Consider the following 18958-nt stretch of genomic DNA (forward strand, 5'->3'; position numbering starts at 1 on the left):
AAATATCCATCTTAACCTCTCATTTTTCGAAAAAAGAGCAGGAGATAGAAAAACAAACTCCCAAGAAAGGTTAAGTAGTTCCAGGTTTTACTGCAAATCAGGAGATTTTTAATTTTTTAAATTTTTAAATTTTTACTGAAATTTAATTCTAAGAGCAATTCAAAAACACAGAAAATAATTTACATTTTCATCAATTTGGCAAAAATGTTTAGATTTTCTTTACTTAAAACGACATTTTTAGAGTGGGCATCGAGCCTAAATAACATATTGAAGACGGACATTTTTTACAGTGTGGCACGCTCTGTGCCAAAAAGCGCCGGCGGTGCGCAGGCAGCCTCCAGATCGCAGAGTTGGATAGATGGGTATCACCGGCATGTGATCAGGCTGCAGACTCTCTATGCGCAGCCTCTTATACCTGACAGACCCTCCTGAAACAGAACAATGTGATCTGGCGCAGATGAGCCGTCGCTCCTGTGGACTAACTGGAGTGAACTCGCTTATCATTTAGGAGATGATGGGGATGAAGGTGATGATGAAGAGTCCGGCTGTTTTTATCTGCGAACACCGCCAACTTTCACTCCCTCTCTTCTTCTTTTTCTTTTTCTACTTCTCCGTGTGTCTTTAAAGCGCAACAGCATGCAGATCTCCCCGAGTGAAGTCAAGATCCCAGTAAGTACATCCGTATCCATCCGCAGCCACTCTGTTGCTTTGAGTTCAGTTCACTACACCTGAGAGCGATCTGTGTGTGCGTGTTGTTTACGACCCACTGTAACAGTTGTTACACTCACCTAGGAGGCAGGCGATTCTGTAACTGCTGCTGCTGTATAGGAGAGCATCTGACCCACTATACAGGCAGCATAACGCACAACAACATAAGTGATGTGTTTATTATTAATTTGTCACTGTTCACCATGTTGAAATGTTTAATGGTATCAGGAAACAGTTGTTCTGTATAGAATGTATAATCTTTTGGGAACCTTCAGGGAACGTCCCCCAGAGGTTTTATTAACACCAGCATGTGGGAATATTCTTGGAAGCAGCCAAGCTAAACCAAGAGGGTATCTTCCTAGTACCTTGTTTTATTTGGTGTCAGCAAACAGAAAGCCTTAGGGAAAGTGTGAAGAGTTTGAGGGTTGCAACCGGTGTGTGTGCCGTATGTATGTGTCACCAGGTGAAAGCCTCCAATGGATATCATTATTGGACAGTAGACTGCTGCTATGTTTCCAAGCGGCATGCACAATGAATGTAGTTTTTTATAATAGGTAGTTAGAAATGTAAATATTCAAAATCTCATTATGATGGATTATTTTCAGTTCTACCTCTTTAAATAGGACAGAAATTATTATAATTCTGGACATTTCTGAAGGCTTTATAGGGTTTGAATTCCACACTGAGAACTGACCTTTTTCACAGCAGCTATTTCAACATGAAATAGTAGGATAAACACAGATATAACCAGTGATATTAACTAAGGTTCCGTTCCATTCAGGCCGTTGTGCACTTAGGCTCATTGGAAAGTCTCTGCTACACTAAATGGAATGGAACCGTAATTAGTATCATTGCCTGTGTTACCATACTGTTTTATGTCAAAATGGCTGCTGTGAAAAAGGTGTATTAAGGAATTCGAAAAAAATGGCAGAAAGTAAACATAATGCACAATATAGCAACAATGGCGTGATGATCGTGGATGAAGCCCATGTAAAAAAAAGTGATGAAGGTGTAAATTGTGCCACCCAACAGGAAGTTGTTGGTTTAGCATGTGGCCATATATTAATGTTGACTGACAGCTAAAGCCAGTGAGTGAGTCCATTAAGCTACATTTTCTGATGTTTCTGACCAGGTCCTTCGTCATAAAGAGGAAGGTGACTTCAGAATTGAAAAGTTAAAGGACCAATGTGTAGGATTCTGTGTAGCTACACTGCCCGCTCCGCACCAAACAGCAGAGTGACACAGTTAGCGACTAGCTAAGCATTTAGCAGCTAAAGAGTCCAAACACAGAGCTAAAAGAGAGTGTTTTTTTATATAATAATAATAATAATATTGGACTTATGTTCCCCAGGTGGCCAAAACATGACTCCGAAGGAATGCTAATGTTGCCCTGTAACTGCGGCTAAGGTGATATGTAAATGCTGTGTTCGCAACTTGCTTCTGCCGCCCCCCAAAAACTCTGCTTTAAAGCATTTTGTGATGAATGTAGAAGACTTGTTTCCTACACATGTAAAAAATAATTCCGAGGCACAGATAAAGTCACCTCCACTAGCATTTGTTCTTTTTAGAAAGACGTAACCAATGGCAGAGCTATAGCGACAGCAGCTTCAGACCAAAATACCACAAATGAAGCTAATATGGTCTATTGCATGGGAAACTTGAGCTTGACTGTACATTTGTTCCATGTATACATATTAATACATCAAATGTATATAACTGACATTGTATTTTTTATTGTTTAAACAAGATAAAAACACAATGACTTAGCTATGACTGAAGATATAGCGTAAGGTAGTTAGCTTGGCTGTATTGCAATAGGTTCTTCCTGCACTTGTGTAATTCCATTATTAGCGTACTGTCCTGGTTAAATGTTGCACTGTAAAGAGAAGTCAGACCAAGGCACAGAAGACGATTCATCTGGTTTTAAGAAAGACATTCATGAAGCTGTAGTCACAGTAACACAGACACATATTTGTGTTATTGATAGTCAATTTATTAGTCTAATTCCAACAAATAAATTAAGTCAGTAATTGTGTGTTACAACACACATACACAGACAGTATGTGAATAGAGAAATGAACAGATACAGCATAGAGCCCCATATTTCAGAAATATGTCCTGCTGATAAGTAACAAAACCTGCTCTCAGGAAGTTAAATAAATATCCCATCATGCCCCGAGCCTATAGAGCGTTCCCTCTTGCGCCCTCCATGTTTAGTCTCCCTCTCTACTTTCCCTCTGTCTAAATAAAGAATAAAACTGCCAAAGGTGAGCTGACTGCCCACTCTGCTGCTGAAGGTTCTCACTTCAGTGGTTTTGAGAACCTGCCAAAAGCCACTTCTGTTTGCGTGTGATGACAGTGCAGTAGATGTTTAGGTTCATTCAAACGGTTATTACATAACTCCACTGCTGCTTAAGGGTTCTGTCTATGCTGTCTTTAAAAATGTGTGTTTGTTAAATTGATTGTGATACCATGGAGATGGCTGTTTTTTTTCTATCTCACAGCAGTTCCAATGGTCATCACTATTGTTCTCCTGCTTTTACAGAGTAGTTACTGTATATTTTACATTCCCTTTTGATTTCTCTTGGCTCCCTACAGGTCGTGGGTCCAACCCCAAGCCCTCAGAGCATCGGAGAAGGCCTTTGCTTTTCTGATGGCCGACGGAAAGTTGACTACGTTTTGGTCTTTCAGCGGCGGCGGCACAGCTCCATACGATCTCATGCCAGCACCTCAGTTTCACATGACAGGTTATCCATTGTTTCCAATGGCAACTTTCCCCCGTCGGTGGGCTCAGATGCGGCGGCAGGAAGAGGAGGCGCCATACTGGGAGGAGAGGCTAGTGTCGGCGAGGTGTTCATGGAGCTTGGAGGTGCGGGAGGGAACGAGCCAACGGATCCTGCTGACAATGAGATGCGTCTAATCAGACAGGAATTTGAAGCCAACCTGCTGGAGGCCGGCCTGGAGATAGAGAGAGACAGAGAGGTGAGTGTGCATCTTTGGCCTTACTAATGTCTATGTTCTCCTCTTCCTCTCTTCTCCATGTTGACACCTAAAATAGTGTTATAGCTTTTACTTTCTAATATTATATTAATATGTGGTAATGCAGTTTTGAGTGATGATTTTGTGGAAAACTCTTGACCAGCAGCCTTTTAATACAAGAAACATGCTTATTCAAAATTTCACAATCACAATCACTTCGTATTTTCTCATTGTGTGTCTTTCAGATGATTCATCAGATTGCCATCTGATGAATGTAAAGTTGACTTTTCCTTTTAGCTGTTTTTGGTCTCCACCAACTCCTGATGGAAATATCAGGATCTTTAGCTGCTAAATGCTCTTCGATGTTCACTAGCCAGTCCCTAACTTTGTCTGCCTGCTGTTTAGAGCTGGGCTGGTAGCGTACAGTAGGTTTATCAGAGCTTTTTTTTTACTGGAAACAGTTATGTCTTGCTGCTGGAATCAATGCTAATGAGAGCAGTGAGAGTGAACCAGAAAGGTAATGGTCAAACACTGGCGTGTTTCTGTGCTGCTCTGTTGGTACACGAAGATGTTGAAGGGTTTGATATTTGGAAAACGCATTGTCCTTTTAATAAGATGAGTAATTATGGTAAATCAGGATTATAATTTCAGACATTAACCAGCAGCCTGTGGTTTGATACACAGACTAAATGCTTTTGTTTTTACAGGACTTTTTAAGATAAATCTCGACACAGGATCTGATGTAACTCTGTCTTGAGCTATTTAAGGTGAGCGCCTACATAGGAACCTGGCTCAGATGGTAGAGGAAAGAGGTGGGTGAGACTCGAGGTGTTGTGAAGGATATAAGGTGGCTATTATACCAACAAGAGAGTGTCATGGGGAGGTTTCTATAAAACTTTGAAATGTACATTTTATGTCCCTTTTTAAGTTTTATATGCCACGTTGTTCTGCCTCCATCACCCTGCTGCTGTTAGACAAAAAAACACTACATAAAGAAGTGCTGAGGAGTCATTATTGTAAATCTGTTGATCAGTATGTGTCAGATTAGCCAAAGGCACGCTAACACTGGGACTGTAAACGCTGTAAGTCATTAGACTCAGATACACAGACAGGTGAGCTTACTGAGTTAATGTGTACAGAATATTGCCCTGAAAGATAAGTGTATCTTTTTTTTCTCATGATCATTCTTCTAAGTTTTTTCATTGTTCATTTCATCTGGGCAAACAGGTGAAATCATTTTTTCACATAAGCATTTTTTGACAGTTCGTTTTTTTGATCCGTGAAAACAGGTGATTTTTTTTTTTTTTTGTGCACATAAATATGAGATAATTCTTTTCCTGTGGCCTTCAACAATATCATCAAGGTCTGTTTTCCGGGTCAGTTTGTTCACAGTGGACTAGCTCGATTTTACACTCAAAATTCAGTCATCAAATTGTCATAAAATTGTCATTGTATAAACACTGTCAACAGGCAGTAATCTGCACCTTGCTGCACCACGCTATGTTTATTTTGTTTTTTTATTAGAATAAATCTGTTTTTTTTTTGCTTCTTTTAGCAGAGTCAGTCCATATTACATGGTGAGCATCCTACAGGAAACCTAAAGGTGGCTTATGATGGTTCATGTCTTAAAGGAAAAGACATGTTTAAGCTCACCAAAAGATAGACCGACACATGACAGGATTCTTTTAAAAAACATCAAATCTCTATATAAAACAGACCTCAGAATCATTCAATCAAAAACATATTTTACAAAAGTCTTGATAGAAAATGATTTACAAAGTGGTATTTAAAGAAGTTCTGTGTCAGAACATCTCGTATCCAGGGCAACACACAAATGCATAACTTGGTACGAGCTGCACCAAACCTGCAAACCTGAGCCATGGAAAAAAAAATCAAGTCTGATGAGTCATTCTTCTTGCGAGAAGACAAATGAAGCCTTAAACCAATGATATTTACTGCCAATAATGTATATGTGCATTGATCTTATGGAAACAGTAAAGACTGATGACTGTTCTGCGTGGTCAGTGTGTTTCAAACATGTAATTTTGCCATTTTTTAGGCCCAGATTAGACCAATTCTGAGCCTATGAACTGAACTCAAAAAATAATTTTAATGACTTCCTCTCATCCGATGGAAATACAGTGAGGTCTCAGTTCTGAGCTCTGTTCATGTTCTTTTGAAAATTCACATTCAGCGTTGATTCTCTGACCTCTTTTATAGACGACCTGCACTGCTAAGTGGCAGTTTACTGAATATAACTGTTTTCTAACCATGAGTCAGTTACTTACACTCTAAACCCATCTCTCATGTGATGCCTCTGTTACTTTCTGTCTACCGCCCATATATATGACTGGGACTCTGTTTATTTTGGAGTCCACACAAGGGCCTGATGGTTTCATGTGAGCTGGCAGACTAATTCTGGTCGCTGCAGCCAACACAGCTGCTGTGCTGACCCCTTTGTATCGATTTACTAATTCAGCCTGAAACGGGTAATTTTGTTTTGACATGTACAAATCGCTTTCGCTGTGATTGTGTGTTACGTAGCAACCAGTATTTGTGTGTGAGAGTGTGTAGTTCAGTCCTGCTATTGGTCTGCGTATGTGTGTGTGTGTGTGTGTGTGTGTGTGTGTGTGTGTGTGTGTGTGTGTGTGTGTGTGTGTGTGTGTACGTGTAGTAGGCGCTTGGCAGAACACACAGTCTGTGTGCTCTGTGTTCTTGTAGTGGGGCTGCAGGCTCACTGCCACAGAGTTGTACAAATGTAGTTATTGTTAAAGTTCCACTCATTACCAAATGAACTGCTGCTGCTCTTTGGCTCTGACGCTAAGAGAGGAATCATTTGGGAAAATTAAGTGTTGCTCGCTTCAGCTGTTGGAATCTCCAAGGAACAGTCTTGCAATTTGTGAATTGTTACATCATAGCAGTGATATGGTTACCAATACGCTCTTACAGTATTACAGTGGAGTATAATGTTCAGGGAAGAGTTTTGTTAAATTCGGGATAGAGAATTCTTAGTATGTGTGTGATACCCATTTCGCTATACATGTGACTGTGGACATGTGTGTGTGTTGGCTGGCAGCCAGTTGGCAGTGTGTGAGGTCTGCAGGCTAGTATTAATCAGATTGTTGACAGTGCGGCCACAGAGCCTAAGCCAGGATGAGATTAGCTGACTGACTGATAGCTCCTTATCTCACTGATTGGGGGGGCTTGCATTACTATATTCCTCATTTGAATGTAACGACAGGTACTCTAACACTGCTTCCATCAGGGTGTAGCTTGATGTGGTTGTGGGAGGCAAAGAGGGGGGGTGTTGTCTGATAATAACCGCAGGTTTGCCACTCACTTAATCACTCATATAGATCAGAAAATTGAAAATGTGCAGATAATACAATAATGCAGCAAATGAATTGAGTTCATGCAGTACCAGCAACATAATGTATCTGTACCAGGATGATGCAAACAGATTCTCTAATTTGAAATAAATGAACTTAACTCATCACAGAGACAGAGAATTAACTGTTGACCTGTTGGTTTCAAGGATCATTGAATGTGTGCCAATAGGTTTTAATGCATTTTGCAATATTTTCTGATGGATTATGGTTAATCTGTTTGTGGTCCTGGTATTGAGTTATTAACCTCAAATTTCACTTTACAAGCAAATCTGCTATTTAGCATTTTCAATATTCAGCATATTTGAAGAAGTCCTCTATTTGGCTTTGTTTTTTACAGCAGGTTGAAAACGTGGCACTGAATAAATGAACGAACGAATGACTGAACCAACCAACCGTTCAACAAAGAAACAGTTAATGTTTCACAAAGCATATTTAGTTACGGCAATACGGTTCTGTTAGACTGTACTGTATTGTTACAAGCAAGATTGGGAGGGTTAATTTAAAAATGTAATCTGATACAATTATTAATTACTTGTTAAAAAAACATGCAGTAACCTAATCCAAGTACTGCAATATTAAAGTAACATAATTTAATAATTTTCAGTTACTTTTGGATTACCTCTACACCAAATATGCAACTAAAACCAAGAGAAAAGACATAACAATACGTTTATTCTATAATACAACAGAACAATGTAACTTCAGAAAAGAAAATGGAAATCAAGAAAAAATGTACTTTAAAACTGTAATCCTTCTAATAATTCCCCTTTTTAATAATGTAACTGTAATCTTCTGTAGTCTTTTTTTAGGTAACTGTAATGGATTAAAATATCCTTATTACGTAACTCAGTAACATGTAATCTGTTACTCCCCAAGCCTAGTTACAAGACTGATTTTAGCCACACCTCCCTCGGATGGATGTGACTTATTGGCCAAGTACAAAAAATGATAGAGTCAGTGCTCACTGTTTAAGCATTGCTCAGTGTAGCAGTACCCCTGTAGTAAGTCATTCTTTTATAGCAACCTGTTTGACTTCACATTAATTGGTTGGTAGAAAAAAAGAGCGGCTTAAATGTCAAACTTGTTGACTGTGTCTGAGGATTATTGAGCTGACCTTTGATCTCTTAGGGACATCCTCTTACAGAACACTTTTAATTAAATCAGAGCAAGATGTTAATTTAAGAAGTGGAGCCGGGACTTCTGAAGAGTTCAGTCATTGGGGGCTTGGTGAAACAGAATGAGCAGGATTAACTGTTTGGTAAGACTTCCCATCGGCAGAGAGTGATTCTCTCCAACACAAATTGCTTAACAGACGGAAGGAGAGCACACTCCTCTGTACTACACCTGCCTGCTCAAGTCCTGCTGCAACACTGTGTTGTAGAGAAATGTCAATTAAAGGCAACAAATATCATATCAAGAACACTTAAGATTACTGGAGGGAAAGGTGTGTCCGGCAATTACTGCAGCGGTTTTTTAAGGTGAATGTCACAAAATAGTGAAAACACATCCACAACCCACAACACTGATCTCTTAAACAAGAATAAAAGGATTCTAAATGTCATGTTAGCATCGTGAAACTCAGGGGAAGATAAGGCAAACTTTATTTCTGATTGTTTCACAGCGGTTATGTTCTTAAGCACAAATAAACACGCCATTTTCCTCTCTGCGGTATGCCGACTTCTTATTGAAGAAAAGCAGCTAGCTAAGCTCTGCTATGTTGATAAACACATTTTATTTCCTAAGAATCCTTCACAATATAAAGTCCCTGGTTACTTTAATATTTACAGGTTTTATTATGGAGCAGAAAAATCATGAAATGTTGAGTTTTCATCAGCAGTAAGTTCACACAACTCCAATACAGCTGAAAGCAAACAGCTGGCTTGGAGGCGGTTGGGTGCACTTGGGCCTAACTCTGGAGATGGTCCATCTTGGGCGCGTTCTGGCACAACTCGATGTGTTTAAATTGGTAACGCAAATCAGGGTTTGACTTGGGATGGCCAGAAGTGCCCATGGAAAAGCCCCTTTTGGAAATATAGAGACCTTCATGGAAATTCATAATACTCGCCTTGTTTGCAGTCAGAAGTATCCTGTCAATGGTTTGACAGACGTCTCTTATGTAAGGGTGGTCTATGGGGAACTGCTTTTTGAGTTGCAAGGGATTTCACAGTTGCAATACAGCAAGTAACACTTGGGCAAAAAGTGGCGGTATCTAGCTATGTTTATACATCTATACTTAGAGGAGGTTGGCATCTTTCCCAGAATACACTGGTAGAGACGCTAGGTACTGCCTAGGAAAAGTTGCGAGTAGACTTATAGTCGCAACTTTTCCTCACACATATAGACGGACTAACACATTTTCCCATTCACCTTAATACCCATGTGTTTGGACTTTGTGAGGAGACAACAGTACCCTGTTGCTCCGGTTATAAGATAAAACAGTCCCTCCAGGATTTTGCAGGCTTTTTTGAGGATTGTGGCAGCCTAAAATGCCTGATTTCACTGCAGCTTTTCTAAAAAAAAAAACATTATTACATTATTTTGGAAAGGCAGCAGGCAAAAGGTTTTGAGGCTGGGTTTATAAGAGAGGATTGTCTAAGCACAGAAATTGGGAGCATAAAAACTCAAGATGAAGTGTAACCATAACTGTTACTGTGGCAACTCCAAACTCCATATGTTAGGGATGAGGTTTTCAGTGTGTTAAAGCTCTGCAGCAGAAACCTGTAGCTGCTCCTGCTATAAATGTAAATGTGAAAATAAAAGCTTTGCATAATGTTAGGATGAAACATAAATTAAAATCCACCAATATTAAGACATGGTCCTTGACAATTTATGATCACATTCTTATTGTGTGGAAACAAGAAGCAGCAGGTTTCAGTGATTGAAAAATACAGCCAGTCCACACAAATGATCAGGTAATAGCATATGTGTGCAACAGGTAGCCAGAGATGTATCCAGTGTGATCCCACGATCCGCCCACCTGTAATGATCCTGTAATGTCAACCCCCCCTTACAGGCTCTCTTTGTGTCTCTGTCTTTATTTGTCTTTCTCTGTGTGATCCATTTTACCACTGTCTTTATCCTTCTCTCATTCTCACCATCCGCTCTCTTCCTCACTCACTGTCTCTCTGCTCAACACTTCACTTTCCACCCAGCGACCCTGTCGCCTAACAGCTCACCCTCTCATACTTGATGCCCCCCCCGCACCCCCGCACCCCCCATCATCCAAAGACGCCCACGGCGGCGTCCTAGTTACCCCCCCTACAGAGATAAAGAGCTAATTGGAAATCCCTCTACTAATTAACCTTCTCCAGGCTGAAAGGTATTTATATCTTCTGCTTTTTGATGGAGCGATAGAAGGGAAAGGAAGGGAGGGGGTAAGGAAGGGAAGGGAGAGAAGGGAAAACGGGTGAGAGGGCTGAGAAATGAATGTGAGGCAATGGGTAGAATATAATGAATGTTGGTAGAAGCTGGGTATAAGTAAGAGAGGGAGGAAGGCGAGGTATGGAGGCTGAAGTAAAAAGAATGAGGCAGCATTTTATAATATTGCACATTTTCATTTTGTGACAGTACAATACGCACCATGAACAAAGACCACCACTCAGAAGATGGTGCTGTGTAGTATGTGGTGAAGGGCCAATAGTTAAAGAACTTCCTACTTGTTTATGTAGCAACAGTGATTATGGGAAAAGTAGTCTAATTTGGAGAAACACTTGTCATAGCAATGGCACTTGTCTTAGATACTGTTAAGCAGTCGTGTTTACCATGATTTGATCCCTTTATGAAGAAATGCAGCCAGTCCTAACGAAGGGTCATCTGACAAAAAAATTGAACTAGAAAGCACTGCATCTTCCATCTAGGCACAACAAAAACACAGGTGTGCAGTGGCCTCACCATGACCACAACAAGCATCATGCTACATCACGCCTGAGGGGTATTGCACAAAACCAAGATATGGGATTAAGCCGGGATATGTTGGTCATCCTGTTTGAATTTAGCCTCAAGTCGGTTGCATGAAAGCAGCTCAAACTTATCCCGGCCAAGTTACTATGGTGATATATTCTCTGCAGCTTGCCTGCTCCAGACCAGGCTAACAGTCAGGCTAAGATTAGTCCATCGTCAATCCTGTGAGGAATTAATGTGTTTTACAGCATGTCAATGGTCTTTCTAAGTATGTTGCATCATTTTAATTATCTTGCAGTAAAATATTACATATATATTGTCATTTCTCATTTAATTTAAATCTGTTGGCTGTTTGTAATTGCAACAGTCGTTTTATATTGATTCAAGTGGTAGTATTATTACTCAGGCCAAGTGTTATATTGCTATGCTAATGAAGACTGCTTGTCAAATTGCATAAATATGTGTTTTATTGCAGTAATTGAGATTACAAAACACAGCTGATGAAGTTGCAAAGGTGTTTTCAATGAAATCTGTGACAAGGGCAATATAGTATATATATTATGGCATGCCGTTTAGGAAATTAATCTTTGAATATATAAAATGAAACTTTGAATATATGGAATGAAACTTGACTGGTCATCAAGGCACTGCTGCCATCTTGTAGAAGTGAGAATGAGTCAGTCAGGAACCTTGTGGCAGCAATACTGAGCAATGAGGACATTATTAACTCATTGGCAAGTGCTTGTACGGGCCAAAATCCTTCCCATAGTACCCGTGCCCAATACCGTTCTCCTGACGAAGAAGTTCACTCCTTTTTTAATCGTGGCAGCAGAAGCAAAAAAGTTTTCCAGTTCAAGAAAGTATTGTAATATTTCAACTGATGCCATTTTGTAAAACCAGCTAATTCAGAAGGCTATCACTTTGATGAAAAGGATACAACTAGGTTTTTAATTTCATTCAGTATTCTCACATTTTTAGCAGTATATTCAAAGCTTCATTTCCTAAACGGCATGCCATTATATATATATATATATATATATATATATATATATATATATATATATATATATATATTATTCACACCTGTTCCCTCTTCATAATGGCTTGCCCTTTTTTGGAGGATGTTCTGGATGAGGAAGCCCTAATCCTCAGACGAGCATTTAGTAATGAAAGAGTCTTCCAGGACAGGTCAGACCCATTGGCCGTTGGAGATGACTATCTCATTGAGAGATACAGATTCTCAGGTGATGGACTAAGATATTTATGTAGGCTGCTGGGTCCAAAAATACAGCACCAGATGGCAAGAAGCCATGCTCTCACTGTACCACAGATGGTCTGTGTTACATTGAGATGTTTTGCAAGTGGGAGCTTCCTTTATTCTGTTGGGGATGCAGAGAACCTCAATAAAGGAGCCATTTGCCGCACATATCGTGGCTTGGTGGGCCCCCTGTGCCAGTTCTATGGGCTTTTTTTTTAACTGCTACAATCATACAGACATTCAACATGTCAGCAGACAGCTAATCTATTCACCTCATTTGTTCACTGTTATCCACTTTATAGTCACTTTCCAGCCTGCAAAATGTTCTTGTATTTAATTTTAACTTGCTGCCAGGTCCTTTTATGGCCAGACAAGTTTGTTCTTTATGAAGGATAGAAAAATAAAATAGATAGAAATAGATGGATTGTTAGCACTTAATCATACTCTACATTTCCTGAGCAACATGCACCTGTACTTGCCACATTTAAAGCAAAGTGTACAACCGTTGATTAGTGGACTTAAAGTAACTCCTTTAGTCCTTTAATTGTAGCCTAATTATGACAGTTCCAGTGGAGCACTGTTTATTCATTGTACAGTTTTGGACTACTTAAGCATTAAGCTGGTCCGCTATTGTCTGCCAGGCTTTCTCTCTTTCTTTAATTATGGCATTGGTATTGCCTTTTTTTCATAAACCTTCAACCTCTTCATAGAACTCCATCTGGAGCTGTTGTTCAGCGGCCGTGAAATATGAAGCGCGACTCTTATCCATGTTCCCATCGGTGATTCTGTGAGCGATCGCGAGGTCTAGTTCAGTATGCCGTGAACACGCACTTATCCCGACTATCTACACCTGGCTTGACATAGCCGCACCTTTTAATCCTGGCTCGGCAAACGTGCAACCAATTAAGACAGGATGCGCTGAGCAGGCTAAGTCAAGCCGCGCTTGCTCAATTATCCTGGATTTCTTTATCCTACTTTTGTGCAATACCCCTCTGCACTGGGTGTGGAAAAAACATGTTGTTGTTGGCAGTGCAAGGTTTTTAGACTCGCTGCAGTTAATCTTTAATTGAAAACAGAAATTGACGTGTTACTCCTTAAAATAATCTGTCTTCAAATAACTTCATGTATCTCCAGTATTTTCACTTGGAGGAAACCTGTTGCTCAATCCCAGTCGCTCCCAATAAATAATGCAAACATACCTATGAATCATCTATTCTATTTTATTTCCTCCTAAATGTTACACACTGGACCTTTAAAGCATCAGGGTTGATGCTCATTGATGGCTATTTCTTGGATCGGTGAACCAAAGAGCTTTGTTGGCAGGTATAGGATTTAGGATGTCATCTTTCTGCAAAGAGCCAGAAAAATGGCATCAGGCATGGGTGAGACTGACACAGCTTTACAGGTTTTTGTAAGCCGACTTGCAGAAATAACAAATCATAAATGTGCACATTTGCCTGATGGACATGACAAACATTAAGTTAACAGTTCCTAGCAGCCATCTTCCATGTTGACTTAAAACGACATCCTTGGGACAAATATGTCACTCTTGCTTATTCTGCCCTAACACTGATTGGTTAGGGCAAAAATAACAACCCCTCCCCAACAGGACACAGCTAACGTGAACACAAAGTCAGACTGAAAGTTCAAACATTAAAACTACATGCTACCTACAAACAGTTGTCTTATATGTACATATGTTCTGTAACATTTTAATAAAGGAGAGTTAAAGGCTAATGGCTTTACGCTCCACTGTGTCGCTTTGTATGACCAAGGACAGTGTGGATGTGAGTGAGGCAGAAGATAATGAAATATAAGAGGAGCAAGAGTGACAGTTAGTGAGTCAGCCAGTCAATCAATCAGTCAGTGAAACAGTGTCTAGCGGGTAGCAGAAGGTACAGTAATATATATGTGAGGAGGGGTGGTGGTGAGGGGGAGTGAGAGATCTCAGGAGAGTAGGAGTCGAGAGAGGAGAAAGGGAATCGTTTCAGGTTTCTATCATTTGCCATGCCACCTTTCTTTTGTCACCCCCCCCCTCACTGAAGCTGACGGGGGTCTGGGGAGGGTAAGGTTACCTGGCTGTCCCCTGCTGGCTCCGCTCTCTTTATTTTCTGGTTACACAAACTCACACAGCTCCATACTGGCTGCTGCATAGATTTTGGAGCAGCAGTTGTCACAGCTGCTCACAATGAGCTTTATGTTTCTGTTAAATTGCTGCTCCTTAGTCGACTACAGAGGGCCAGAAGTTGTCAGTGCACACACACCTTTTGATGCTATTTGAAGCTGACAATTATCACATTTTGCTAATGCATCTTAATACTAAATAATAATTACAGTGTGGGCACCGGACAATGATTCATTAGCAGAACAAGCTAGATGAGTCAGGATTTTATTTTACATACAGTAAATACATTATTTCTGTTTCGTTAGGTACAGAAAAATTAACTAAAAATGCATCAGGAACTGGCTACAACAACAAGTAGTGAAGAAAAACAGCTCCAGGCTTTGCTTTAGGAACAGAGGCTACATCTATCTTTTATAAATACCAGTAATGCTGCTGGCCAAACTGGTACGCCAACTGTTTCAGTGGGTCAGGCTGATGACAGGGATTGGTTGTGACTGGTTCAGATGTAAAGTACAACTTGGAGTGCTGTGCAATCTGAAATGTTGTGTTGCGGCTTCAGATGCCAATTTTGAGATCTGAAGGCAAAAGCAGCTGAGAAGCAATTGAGTACAGCGTAAGTGCTGCACATACTGAGGCCTCTCCTGCTAAAGTCTGTCGGCTATATTGGATTGCAAAGCAGAACTGACAGATGGTCTGGTAAGCAGGTAGTTTCAGCCAAGCAGTCTGGTAATATATTCCCCCAAAAATAAGTTTTTTTCTACTAAAAGAGTTGAAAAGTAGAAAAAATGTTTGGCTCAGACACAAAGTACATGTGAATAAGGAACAGAGAAACATGAAGAATAAAACTCCTAATCCTCCTATTGTTAAAGCTGGCATCTATGCTTGATGAATGTAACTGAGTAGCTTGTATCTTGTTGGGGATCCAGACACACATATCGGATTATTTTACCCACTGAATCTGACCACAAGACTGGGTGGACATGTTTTTCTCAGTTCCTGAAGGTTCGGGTCAGCATTCAATTACGAAATCAAGATATATTTACATGAAGTTTTGTTTGTTTTTCAGTTAAAGACCCACGGCCCCAGCTTCACTCGTCTCCACGCGCCCTGGCCGGTACTGTGTCGAGAGGCCGAGTTTCTCAAGATTAAAGTCCCCACCAAGACGGTGAGATCTCAGTAGCAGTTTGAATTTTATTAGCAGTCCATGTGCAGCTCTTTTTAGCTTTGATTGTAGAAAATGTTCTAAATCTAAAACATCACTGGTAAATGTAAAGTTTTGATAAAGAGTCTTTCACCTTCTTTACAGAGCCACAGAATTCAATAAGCAATCCTAGAGAGACACTGATAATGATATTTATATCAATAATGTATTAGCGTTTCATTTCTACAAATTGTATTTTCTGTAAGGCACTTAACTAAGTTGACTCATTCTGTGTTGTGTGTTTCATCAGAGTTATGAGCTTAAAGAGGAAAGTGGTTTTGGGTCCGCTATGAGCACAATGTGGAGGAAAATGAACCAGCCTTTCCAGCCCAAAGTACCACATCAGGACCACGAACGCACCAAGTTTCTCTCACACTGCTTCTCCAGGGACAAACTCCATCTGTGAGACACGCACCTATACACACACACACACACACACACACACACACACACACACACACTTTTATGTCTTCCATGGCTGTCATAAACCACAACTTCACAGATAAGCAGAACTGAGCTGAATTTAAATGTCTGGGATGTAGAATTTAATGGCACCTTTATCACATTAATTCCTTTTAAAATCCAATGAGTTGAATTCATAAGCAATAAAATGCACTGTTTAGTTCAATACCCCCAGCAGTTTTGTATCTACAGCCTCAGTTGGTCTGGTACCAGTAGCTGAGGTGGCTAATGTTAGCAAACTGCTCATACTTCTAATGACTCACTACATTTTAGCAGTTATTAATGCTGAAGATTCACACACAGCTCTTTATTCATCGGTTGTGTTGTCTTGCAGGTACAACATCACATCTAAAGACACATTCTTTGACAACGCCACAAGGGGCCGAATAGTAAGTGTTCATTCACACTGAATCTGTTTTTCCCTCATGCGGTGTGTTTTAGGATTAGCTTGTATATCCAGTCTAATATTCTTACATCTTTTGTAGGTATATGAGATCCTGAGACGGACCGTGTGTGTACGAACCTGTCAAACCATAGGTGAGGTTAAACAACAGTTCATAGGCAAAACAGTGTGTGTTGGGAGGAGTTTACTGAACACATGCAGCCCTTTCAATCCCTGTACGTTCTTCAGGTTGACATGTATACTTTGACTTGGTCAGTAATTAAATGATTGACATTAGGTGGACCCATTTGAGATCTAATGTTGCTGCAGGCATAAGCATCTGAGAAAGGTCGGTCAGTGTTGTCCCTTGTTAAAAATGGTGCACAAAATAATCAATGATTTTATCCACCTCTGTTGGCAAGAAACAGGATCTGCTTACCTCTCCCATCCCTTTGAAGTATGATGGCCTGTAATTGATTAAAAACAGGCTAATTTTGGAGGTGACTTGCTAAAAACAGCAGAGGTCCAAGAAGAATCTAGCAAAGAGGTCATGAATCACAAAACTGGGATAAAACCCAGATGCATAAAACTCTGTGTGGATTCATGATTCAAAGACAGAAATATGCAGATTAGGTTAGATTAGGTTTTATAAATCTCAATCTTTTTCCAGTCCCACAATTATCCATAAATGGACGTAGAAAGGCCCTTGGAAAACCTGTATGCATATAAATACCTGTGCCCTCTCTACCTCTCATAAGAGCTATCAACGAGAAGAACTACAAAGAAGAAAAAGTGGAACTTTTTCAAGTGGCTGTGGCTATTTATAGCACCCGTACCACATATTCATCACAGGTCCCTGTAAATCATCATTGCAGGGATATTTCATTCGTCATTATTAAACATCAGAAGGGATGATAAATGATTTATAGGCTACAGCTAATATCGAAACAGACTTCGCAGAGTGCTTCACAGTTCAAGATCAAATGAAAACATTATTGACGGAAATTATGGTGTGGCAGTTGCTTGTTTTGGCTTAATAAAAAGTCTTTATGAGCCTTTGTTGTGGATATCTTGTAATACCGATCACTGATTCATACTTAAGCACCATCCCCATCAGCTCAAAAGCTGCTCAAACGGCCAGTCAGTATGAAGTGTAGTATTGAAATTTTGATTTGGAGTTTTCTCTTCAAGCGCATGCATAGCCTGGAAAATTAAAATCCCAGCAACAGGCTGGGTAATAGTCCCCGAGAATGAACAACATCTCGATCAACCCCCAGCAGACATAGGTTATTTCCTGCTGTGGGACATAAAAAAAGCATGCATATTATCCCTTTAAGGTTGAGATTAAAAAGGAAAAGCAGGTGCAGTGGAACACTTGTGTAACATCTTAGTGTGTGACACTGCAGGGCAAAGCCAGCTGTCAGTTGCATTTCGAGGTTGTGCTGAAACTCTCAAATACGACCGGACTGTGTTTGGTAGACTACAGGTGAAGTGGGAGGTGATATTGATATGCCCGCTGGGAGTTCAGTGGGGAGGTGAAGTGAGGTGGAGTGCGGCTGACACAAAGAAGGAGAGCAATGAACGGATAATTGGATGAGACAGACACCTTTTTAACCCTAATTTGTTTGGGCATTTGTTTTGGGCTTTGTAGCAACGCCCTGCTCATCAGCGTGTTCCTACAAGACATCCGCTGGGACGATTGGCAATTAAAAGTCTGAGCTCACCTCAGCAGCGGTGTCAGTTGTTTATCACTTGTGTGGGCAATGTTGACAAAGTCTATTGAGATGGCGCAGCTACATAAAACGACAAATATGTAAGACACACCACAAATGATTCAATGAGGCTTGAAAAATGGGTCCATCACTGTCTGTATGACACATAAATCATTCAGGTTAACATGGGCCTTTCATATCTGTAGATTTAAATGATATGCAGATAACAGCTGGCTATCGGTTCATGAGACCCATCACTCGCATATAGAAATGAGCTGACACCCGTTTCCAGTGTTCCACCATATGTCTCCTTGGCTTCCCCATCACAGCAGAAGGTCTCAGCCAGCGGGTACTGATGGAGCTGCAGGGGAGGAAGGGGAGAGAAAATAGAGTTGCATCTCTTTAACCTCTATCTTCTCTTTCCTCTTCATTATTGGTGTATATATTTTATCTCACACACACAGACACGGACACAGAGCCCGCTCCATGTGTCTCTGCTGACCTCTTCCTCTTCTCCTCTACAAGTGGGTCATACTTCCTGGGTCAGGCTGAGATTGTAGCCGGGGCCTCTGGGAGTTGTGGTTGTTTCTAGCCAGTAGCCGGTAAAGTGAGCATTCCCAGCATTTGTCTGTGTGCGAGTTGCGAGTTTCATTAATAGCACAGCTAATCACTGCATAGTTCACAGTCACCTTTGAGGCACGATCATTTATTGATTAATTACTTTGAGCCAGTTTGGTGTGCCAGGTCATCAGACGTGTCCGTGTCAGCCATGACATTCACAGGTCAGGACTTCACTTCTCGACTAAAAGTGTTACCTACGTAAACCAATCCCAGTCTGCCTG

General features: G+C 40.5%; 1 protein-coding gene across 3 annotated transcripts in view; it reads left to right on the forward strand.

The window, feature by feature from the left end:
• The first annotated feature begins 353 nt into the window (after positions 1-353).
• The window catches only part of ano2b (anoctamin 2b), a 66902-nt gene continuing 48297 nt past the window's right edge, over positions 354-18958 (forward strand). For all 3 annotated transcript variants that reach the window (XM_051392489.1, XM_051392490.1, XM_051392491.1), the window contains exons 1-6: positions 354-669; positions 3307-3690; positions 15426-15524; positions 15811-15962; positions 16357-16411; positions 16508-16559. In XM_051392489.1, coding sequence (XP_051248449.1) covers positions 637-669; positions 3307-3690; positions 15426-15524; positions 15811-15962; positions 16357-16411; positions 16508-16559 — 775 coding nt within the window. In that variant the 5' untranslated portion in view covers positions 354-636. The remainder of the gene's footprint in view (positions 670-3306; positions 3691-15425; positions 15525-15810; positions 15963-16356; positions 16412-16507; positions 16560-18958) is intronic.

This window comes from Dicentrarchus labrax, unplaced genomic scaffold, assembly GCF_905237075.1.
Source record: "Dicentrarchus labrax unplaced genomic scaffold, dlabrax2021, whole genome shotgun sequence".
Classification (NCBI taxonomy): domain Eukaryota; kingdom Metazoa; phylum Chordata; class Actinopteri; family Moronidae; genus Dicentrarchus; species Dicentrarchus labrax.